Consider the following 9,130-nt stretch of genomic DNA (forward strand, 5'->3'; position numbering starts at 1 on the left):
TAAGTAGCAATAGTACTGTGATCAATAACCCATTTTCTTTTGTTGCTAGCATACATTGTGATTTTGCGCCCCTAAACAATGTATACATAAGGGACACACTGGAGATGTACAGGGTGTTAATCAAATCAGATAAAATGGGTTTTACTCGACATACCAAATATTTCTAAAATCTCAGTTTTTGTGGGCTGAACTTAAACCCCCTACTTACTTTCCACAAGAAGTAATAACTCTTTAAAATGTTGTATTTTATATGAATTAAATAAAATGAAACGGCGCAAAATCTCAAATTTTCATTTAGCTATTATGTTATCCATGACGTCCTTTGAATCAGTAACAGTTAGTTAGGCCTTGAAGTCATGCAATTTTCAGCGCAACATTTCTGATAACCTGTTAATTTTTCTGATAACCTGTGTCACATTTATCATAATCCGGTGGGAAAAAGCAAGATGCGAGACTTTCATGTCGGTATATATACCTCCGCTGGACATCTCTGTCATCAATTGATCAAGACTTGGACAGCACAGGTAAGTACAAATTTAAGAACTTCAGGCCCGATTTTTGCCAACAAATATCGATAAACCTCAGCCTAAAGATAGACCTATTCACTCAATCAAATCACCTAAACAAATACTGGTGTAACGTTTTTGAGTGTTTCCGTTTCTGAGATTTCCTCTCACTTTTGGGAACGCCAAACCAGACGCACCGAAACCGGCTAAATAGTGTCGACGATATTTTTTGCTTTTATCCTACAGCATCGACAAGATGAGAGCTGTCACATTAGTCTGCATCGTTCTCGTACTGGGTGTTGGAAACACCAAGGCTGATTTCTTCGATGACCTCTTCGCCCAGGTCCTGAAGCCAACTGCTGAACAGATTGTTCAGGCCGGCCAGAATGCCCTTCTCCAACTCCTCGAACAAGGCGTTCTCTCAAATCTCGGAAAGCGCGGCGTTGACTTCGACCCCGTCAAGCTCCAGGCCTTCCTCGACAAGGCCAGGGAGGTCCTCGGTGAAAAGTTCGAGCCCCTGAAGGAGACCATCCTTGAGGGATACAAGGAGCTCATCGAATTCGCCCAGAACGTCAACTCTCTCTCCTGGGTGAACAAGGGGATGACCAAGCGTGACCTCCACAATGCTCTCGATGTGATCGTCAGTAAGTTTTTGTTTTAAAGTATCACATTCACCTTGTCTACTTCTCTGTGGGTAAAGGTATCGGTTCGCCTCGTCAACGCAATAGAAACAAGGTTATTTCATTGCAGTGTTTGAGGGGTATATGGTAGTATGAAAAAAAGCTAAACGTTGCCAAACGTCCCTCAAAATAAGATAGTCCGTCTATTGTATCATCAAAGTGCCATTATTATCAAATAGCCAGGTTATCCGCCTACAAAGGCTCGGTGTTGAACGCTTGCATGGAGCCTTGATACCACATGTATGTATGTTCCCTAAAATTCAGACTTATTTCTTCAACGCTTGTCGGACGCTTTTAATTCCCTTGTTTTATTATTTCAAATTTAGAGACACACCAGAGCAAACTCCGCGATGTCTGGACAGATCTTTTGGGAAACCTCGGAAACATGGGAATCGGCCTCCTCGGACAGACTGTCGCCACTGGTCTTGGTGAACTCCAGAACCTCCTCAACCAGGGAGTTGGGGATCTCGCCGGAAAGAAGCGTGATGTCTGGACTGACCTCCTGGCCAACCTCGGAAACTCTGGAATCGGCCTTCTCGGACAGACTGTTGCCACTGGTCTTGGTGAACTCCAGAACCTCCTAAACCAGAATGTTGGAAAGCGTGAACTCGGTACGTATGGTACTCATTCATAAACTCGTCACTTGCCAATATGGTATTAAACTGCAATTTAATGCACTTCCTTACCCTTTCAGGTATATAGCATCTAGTTTTTAATTCCAGAACTCCGTGATGCATGGACCGATCTCCTCGGAAACCTCGGAAACATGGGAATCGGCCTCCTCGGACAAACTGTCGCCACTGGTCTCGGTGAACTCCAGAACCTCCTCAACCAGGGTGTTGGAGACCTCGCTGGAAAGCGTGAAGTCCGTGATGCTTGGACCGACCTTCTCGGCAACCTTGGAAACATGGGAATCGGCCTCCTCGGACAGACTGTAGCCACTGGTCTCGGCGAACTCCAGAACCTCCTCAACCAGGGTGTTGGAGACCTCGCTGGAAAGCGTGAAGTCCGTGATGTCTGGACTGACCTTCTCGCTAACCTCGGAAACATGGGAATCGGCCTCCTCGGACAAACCGTCCAGACTGGTCTCGGTGAACTCCAGAACCTCCTCAATCAGGGAGTTGGAGACCTCGCTGGAAAACGTGCGGAGGACATCAGTATGTATTTAATCATAAGTTTCCAAAATACCTTCACGAATATTGACGGAATTCTATTTGACACCACACCAAAGAAAAACTGTAGACTTTGCGCGAACATCTTTGATTCAGAATTTATTTAAACCTACAGCATTACGACTCGTATTAAAATTCTGATGCATCAAGTTGCTTTTCACAAAATGATTTTTGCAGCCCTTGCCGATATCGAGTCCCGTATTGCCCCAGTTGTCGCCGCCGTCGGTGCCGGGGTTGCCGCTAACGTTATCGCCCCACTCCTCAACCAGGGAATCGGTGCTATTGGAGATGCCCTTGGCGGGCTCTTTGGAAAGCGTGACTTGGGTAAGTCTAGTCTGGCCTCGAAGTCCTCATGTAGGTCTACCTATTCATTTGTGAACTTCGAACTTGGAATTGGTATCGCCAGGGGGTTCTAGCCAGCCAAGGAAATAGTGCTATTGGCGACGTTCTTGAGATCTTTTTGAAATCGAGATCTCAGTAGTATTACATGTACTTCAACAAATACATGTAATAGGATTTCAGATTTTGCTCCATATTAAACAGAACATGGGGTATAGTCGTCATTCAAAAACCTCAGTCACTTCATTTATGAATTTCACCTTCAGCTGACATCGAAGCTCGTATTGCCCCAGTTGTCGCCGCCGTCGGTGCCGGAGTTGCCGCTAACGTCATCGCCCCACTCCTCAACCAGGGAATTGGTGCTATTGGAGATGCCCTCGGTGGCCTCTTCGGAAAGCGTGATGTTGGTAAGAACAAACTACTAAGTCCTCAGGCAGATCTCGAAAAGTCACCATTCGTGGGATCAGTCGTTAATTGAAGACAATCAGATAGTAACCGGGTCGGCCAAGCGAAATTGTCCCAAGCAGCCGATAGAATGACGTCTCTCTCTACTATCTCACAGCACAGCCGTTACGAGGATCTCTTTGAGCACTGTCTCAAACTAAATTCAGTTTTACATTCTCCTAAAGGCGTGGTGTACTTTGCAAACGTGTCAAACTATTCAAAGACTAGTTCTACAATCAAAAGCAGGTAGATATACTGTTAAATGCATCGCTTTTATCAATTCTTAGATCCTCGTATCGCCCCAGTTGTCGTAGCTGTCGGTACCGGTGTTGCCGCAAACGTTATTGCCCCACTCGTCAACCAGGGAATCAATGCCGTTGGAGGCCTCATCGGTGATCTCTTCGGCAAGCGTGACCTTGGTAAGTCAAAAGAATCATACATGTAAAAAGGTCCATCATGCCGTTTTCCAACTGCGGAAGCAACGGGTGGGTTTTGCTCAGATTTTGATACGAAAACAAGAACGTGGTGTTTTTTTCTTGTTCGCATCATAAAGTCAAGTTTTTGTTTTGGTTTATTATTTCTAGACATACAAGACATTTAAAACCCAAGATAACTAAGAAAAGCTTTGATAAAAGTTCCAGTGTAATAGGTCTTTGAGCTCTATCGAATCGACTCCCAAGAAGAGTAGTGTAAGAAAAGTAGGTCACAGACCATGTTGGAAGTCTGAGAAAGAAACCTACATGTGATGAATTTACTGATTAAGCCAAATGCTTTGTGTTGATCAACTCTCCAAATGCCAATTCGACTATTTCCAGAAGACTTCGAAGCCCGCATTGCCCCAGTTGTCGTCGCCGTCGGTGCCGGAGTTGCCGCTAACGTTATCGCCCCAATCCTAAACCAGGGCATCGGTGCTATTGGAGATGCCCTTGGCGGTCTCTTTGGAAAGCGTGACCTGGGTAAGTTGTGACTGGGCCCAAAGTTATCAGTGGCTGACATCTACCACCCTACAATGGATCTCTGTACACAACATCTCGCGCCATCGCACTAACCAAGTAATTAAACAGGCTTCCCTCCATTTTTTCTTCAAAGATTATCAAATCTCAATTCCAATTTCATTATTTTCAGATCTTGCTGAATTCGAAGCCCGTATCGCACCAGTAATCGTCGCCGTCGGTGCCGGTGTAGCTACCCAGCTCATTTCCCCACTCGTCAACCAGGGAATCGGTGCTATTGGAGATGCCCTTGGCGGTCTCTTTGGAAAGCGCGACTTGGGTAAGTTCGGTCTTGGCTCAGAGTCCCAAATGGCTGATAAGTAGCATCCTAACAACGGATCTCTTGACATAACTTTACGTGCCATCGTCATAACCAAGTAAACCACTAGGGCAATTTCCATTTTTTAATGAAAAAATCATTCAACCTGAATTCTGATTTCATGATTTCAGATCTTGCCGAATTTGAAGCTCGTATTGCCCCAGTTGTCGTCGCTGTCGGTGCCGGAGTTGCCGCTAACGTCATCGCCCCAATCCTAAACCAGGGCATCGGTGCTATTGGAGATGCCCTTGGCGGTCTCTTTGGAAAGCGTGACCTGGGTAAGTTGTGACTGGGCCCAAAGTTATCAGTGGCTGACATCTACCACCCTACAACGGATCTCTGGACACAACATCTCGCGCCATCGCACTAACCAAGTAATTAAACAGGCTTCCCTCCATTTTTTCTTCAAAGATTATCAAATCTCAATTCCAATTTCATTATTTTCAGATCTTGCTGAATTCGAAGCCCGTATCGCACCAGTAATCGTCGCAGTCGGTGCCGGTGTAGCTACCCAGCTCATTTCCCCACTCCTCAACCAGGGAATCGGTGCTATTGGAGATGCCCTTGGCGGTCTCTTTGGAAAGCGCGACTTGGGTAAGTTCGGTCTTGGCTCAGAGTCCCAAATGGCTGATAAGTAGAATCCAAACAACGGATCTCTGGACATAACTTTACGTGCCATCGTCATAACCAAGTAAACCACTAGGGCCATTTCCATTTTTTTATGAAAAAATCATTCAACCTGAATTCTGATTTCATGATTTCAGATCTTGCCGAATTTGAAGCTCGTATTGCCCCAGTTGTCGTCGCTGTCGGTGCCGGAGTTGCCGCTAACGTCATCGCCCCAATCCTAAACCAGGGCATCGGTGCTATTGGAGATGCCCTTGGCGGTCTCTTTGGAAAGCGTGACCTGGGTAAGTTAAGACTGGGCCCAAAGTTATCAGTGGCTGACATCTACCACCCTACAATGGATCTCTGTACACAACATCTCGCGCCATCACACTATCCAAATAATTAAACAGGCTTCCCTCCATTTTTTCTTCAAAGATCATTAAATCTCAATTCCAATTTCATTATTTTCAGATCTTGCTGAATTCGAAGCTCGTATTGCTCCAGTTGTCGTCGCCGTCGGTGCCGGTGTAGCTACCCAGCTCATTTCCCCACTCGTCAACCAGGGCATCGGTGCTATTGGAGATGCCCTTGGCGGTCTCTTTGGAAAGCGCGACTTGGGTAAGTTCGGTCTTGGCTCAGAGCCCCAAATGGTTGATAAGTAGCATCCTAACAACGGATCTCTGGACATAACTTTACGTGCCATCGTCATAACCAAGTAAACCACTAGGGCCATTTCCATTTTTTTATGAAAAAATCATTCAACCTGAATTCTGATTTCATGATTTCAGATCTTGCCGAATTTGAAGCCCGTATTGCCCCAGTTGTCGTCGCTGTCGGTGCCGGAGTTGCCGCTAACGTCATCGCCCCAATCCTAAACCAGGGCATCGGTGCTATTGGAGATGCCCTTGGCGGTCTCTTTGGAAAGCGTGACCTGGGTAAGTTGTGACTGGGCCCAAAGTTATCAGTGGCTGACATCTACCACCCTACAATGGATCTCTGGACACAACATCTCGCGCCATCGCACTAACCAAGTAATTAAACAGGCTTCCCTCCATTTTTTCTTCAAAGATCATTAAATCTCAATTCCAATTTCATTATTTTCAGATCTTGCTGAATTCGAAGCCCGTATTGCTCCAGTTGTCGTCGCCGTCGGTGCCGGTGTAGCTACCCAGCTCATTTCCCCACTCGTCAACCAGGGAATCGGTGCTATTGGAGATGCCCTTGGCGGTCTCTTTGGAAAGCGCGACTTGGGTAAGTTCGGTCTTGGCTCAGAGTCCCAAATGGCTGATAAGTAGCATCCTAACAACGGATCTCTTGACATAACTTTACGTGCCATCGTCATAACCAAGTAAACCACTAGGGCCATTTCCATTTTTTTATGAAAAAATCATTCAACCTGAATTCTGATTTCATGATTTCAGATCTTGCCGAATTTGAAGCTCGTATTGCCCCAGTTGTCGTCGCTGTCGGTGCCGGAGTTGCCGCTAACGTCATCGCCCCAATCCTAAACCAGGGCATCGGTGCTATTGGAGATGCCCTTGGCGGTCTCTTTGGAAAGCGTGACCTGGGTAAGTTGTGACTGGGCCCAAAGTTATCAGTGGCTGACATCTACCACCCTACAATGGATCTCTGTACACAACATCTGGCGCCATCACACTATCCAAATAATTAAACAGGCTTCCCTCCATTTTTTCTTCAAAGATCATTAAATCTCAATTCCAATTTCATTATTTTCAGATCTTGCTGAATTCGAAGCTCGTATTGCTCCAGTTGTCGTCGCCGTCGGTGCCGGTGTAGCTACCCAGCTCATTTCCCCACTCGTCAACCAGGGAATCGGTGCTATTGGAGATGCCCTTGGCGGTCTCTTTGGAAAGCGCGACTTGGGTAAGTTCGGTCTTGGCTCAGAGTCCCAAATGGCTGATAAGTAGCATCCTAACAACGGATCTCTTGACATAACTTTACGTGCCATCGTCATAACCAAGTAAACCACTAGGGCCATTTCCATTTTTTATGAAAAAATCATTCAACCTGAATTCTGATTTCATGATTTCAGATCTTGCCGAATTTGAAGCTCGTATTGCCCCAGTTGTCGTCGCTGTCGGTGCCGGAGTTGCCGCTAACGTCATCGCCCCAATCCTAAACCAGGGAATTGGTGCTATTGGAGATGCCCTTGGCGGTCTCTTTGGAAAGCGCGACTTGGGTTAGTTTCTAAGATATTATACGTTCTCTAGATGCAAATATGTAAAACACTTTCTTAATATTCATTGGTCATTTTCGATGACGCATGGAGTCGTTGGATATCAATTCTAACCGCTGATCTTCAATTTTTCCGTAATATCCGTTGATGTTAATCATTCACTTATTTTAGCCACCGCTGAGGCCAAGCTCCGTGGCATCTGGTCTGACATCCTTAATGTTATCGGACAAGTTGCCCCAGTCGTTATCCAAACCATCCCAACCATCATTTCCGCTGTCGGCAAACGCGATCTCGGTACGTTACTAGGCTTCTGTCCACAAATGCAATTTCCTCCAATATCTCCAGCCATGAGCCAATGCATCACACAGTACAGTGCAGTACACTGTAGTCCGGCACTGCAGTTCTTGGGGAGGCAAATGCACTTCAAGGCATTTTCTCAGAGTAATTTAAGTGAAATCCTAAAATTCGGCTGAATAGAAAGGAATAAATGCTATTTTGGCGAGGGCACAATCATGTGAAAAGGGAGGTAAATTGATGGCATTCACAAATCGCGGTATTGTTAGTAGTTTATTTTTCTCTAAAATGATGGGCAAATTATTGTATTGAATTTTTCATTGAGCCAATTTTGATAATTTTTAGCACAAGCCCGTGATGCTTGGACCGACCTTCTCGGAAACCTCGGAAACATGGGAATCGGCCTCCTCGGACAGACTGTAGCCACTGGTCTCGGCGAACTCCAGAACCTCCTCAACCAGGGAGTTGGAGACCTCGCTGGAAAGCGTGAAGTCCGTGATGCATGGACCGACCTCCTCTCCAACCTCGGAAACATGGGAATCGGCCTCCTCGGACAAACCGTCCAGACTGGTCTCGGTGAACTCCAGAACCTCCTCAACCAGGGAGTTGGAAACCTCGGAAAGCGTGATCTTACCAACACCATTACCACTGCCCTTCAACCACACATTGACAACGCCGTCGCTGTACGTATAGTTTTTCTGTTTTCTACCGATTCGGGAGGGGGAGGAGGGTTGGCTGTTCGACTTCAATGCTGTTTCACCCTGATTGCTAAAATTACTTTCAAATAGCAGCAGTATCAAGTTGGCAACAGTTGTCAGCATTTGACACATTTCCCCTTGCATTCTCAAGATTGCCGGTCAGGTTGGAAACACCATCCAGGGCCACGTGAACAACCTGTGGAACACCGTCCAGTCCATCGGTCAGCTCCCTGACAAGCTCCAGACCCACGTTGATACCATCACCGGACACGTACAGAACATCATCGGACACGGAACCAACGCCGTCTCCTCCATCCAGGATGTCGTCACTGACATTCTCAGTAAGTACTATTTGACGAAATGAACCAGGAATTAGGCCAGTATTCCTTCATGTGTTTGTAGCAACTCCTATACATCACATGTACAGTGTACATGTGCACGTCGATGTGTCAAGGAACTTGCAATATTTCAGTAGATTCATATGTCGAAGCAACGCACCGGGTATGAAAAAATACGGGACTTGTTATCAAGTCCATAACCAATGCATTTGTAATCTGCCCATGTGCAACAGCCATAACCAGTAATTTTGAAATAACAGTCCTCTGAAACTCGAAAGCGACCTTGGAAATTAAGATATATGAATCAAATTGAGATATGTCTTTTGAAAATTTCCAGACCAGACCTTTCAGAACATCGGCTCCAACGTGCAAGGAATCGTCTCAACCGGAGGTGACGCCGTCAACACTGCCATCAACCACGTCTCCGGAGGCGGAAACTAAGAATAATTCATCCGTTGACGTGTACTGACTTACTACGCAATAAAACATATTAAATGAAATTTAGTGTTTTTGGTACTTAGTTCATGTTTTGTATTGAAAAA

At 45.8% G+C, this 9,130-nt stretch overlaps 2 protein-coding genes and 2 long non-coding RNA genes across 4 annotated transcripts; all 4 read left to right on the forward strand.

The window, feature by feature from the left end:
• Positions 1-762: 762 nt before the first annotated feature.
• On the forward strand, positions 763-2,465 carry LOC135495026 (uncharacterized). The gene is made up of 3 exons (XM_064783415.1): positions 763-1,150; positions 1,513-1,797; positions 1,909-2,465. Exons 1-3 carry the CDS (start codon positions 763-765, stop codon positions 2,463-2,465), a joined length of 1,230 nt encoding a protein of 409 aa, XP_064639485.1.
• A 114-nt stretch (positions 2,466-2,579) lies between these two features.
• LOC135494224 (uncharacterized) lies at positions 2,580-3,468 on the forward strand. Its single transcript, XR_010448363.1, has 3 exons — positions 2,580-2,682; positions 2,964-3,104; positions 3,429-3,468. It is a non-coding gene; the product is annotated as an uncharacterized LOC135494224 (long non-coding RNA).
• A 1,522-nt stretch (positions 3,469-4,990) lies between these two features.
• Positions 4,991-5,612, forward strand: LOC135494225 (uncharacterized). Its single transcript, XR_010448364.1, has 3 exons — positions 4,991-5,046; positions 5,217-5,363; positions 5,533-5,612. It is a non-coding gene; the product is annotated as an uncharacterized LOC135494225 (long non-coding RNA).
• Positions 5,613-5,839: 227 nt separating this feature from the next.
• Positions 5,840-9,056, forward strand: LOC135495027 (uncharacterized). The gene is made up of 9 exons (XM_064783416.1): positions 5,840-5,996; positions 6,166-6,312; positions 6,483-6,629; positions 6,799-6,945; positions 7,115-7,261; positions 7,430-7,552; positions 7,898-8,235; positions 8,402-8,591; positions 8,926-9,056. Exons 1-9 carry the CDS (start codon positions 5,840-5,842, stop codon positions 9,027-9,029), a joined length of 1,500 nt encoding a protein of 499 aa, XP_064639486.1. The 3' UTR covers positions 9,030-9,056.
• The last annotated feature ends 74 nt before the right edge of the window (positions 9,057-9,130 follow it).

Source organism: Lineus longissimus, chromosome 10 (assembly GCF_910592395.1).
Source record: "Lineus longissimus chromosome 10, tnLinLong1.2, whole genome shotgun sequence".
Classification (NCBI taxonomy): domain Eukaryota; kingdom Metazoa; phylum Nemertea; class Pilidiophora; order Heteronemertea; family Lineidae; genus Lineus; species Lineus longissimus.

What these genes read in the sequence shown, in the direction of transcription:
- LOC135495026 (XM_064783415.1), top strand. Translation starts at nt 763, where the DNA reads ATGAGAGCTGTCACATTAGTCTGCATCGTTCTCGTACTGGGTGTTGGA. An exon ending in TGCTCTCGATGTGATCGTCA is followed by an intron (nt 1,151 to 1,512) that starts GTAAGTTTTTGT and finishes TTTCAAATTTAG; the next exon opens with AGACACACCAGAGCAAACTC. An exon ending in TGTTGGAAAGCGTGAACTCG is followed by an intron (nt 1,798 to 1,908) that starts GTACGTATGGTA and finishes TTTTAATTCCAG; the next exon opens with AACTCCGTGATGCATGGACC.
- LOC135495027 (XM_064783416.1), top strand. Translation starts at nt 5,840, where the DNA reads ATGATTTCAGATCTTGCCGAATTTGAAGCCCGTATTGCCCCAGTTGTC. An exon ending in CTTTGGAAAGCGCGACTTGG is followed by an intron (nt 6,946 to 7,114) that starts GTAAGTTCGGTC and finishes TCATGATTTCAG; the next exon opens with ATCTTGCCGAATTTGAAGCT. An exon ending in TGTCGGCAAACGCGATCTCG is followed by an intron (nt 7,553 to 7,897) that starts GTACGTTACTAG and finishes GATAATTTTTAG; the next exon opens with CACAAGCCCGTGATGCTTGG.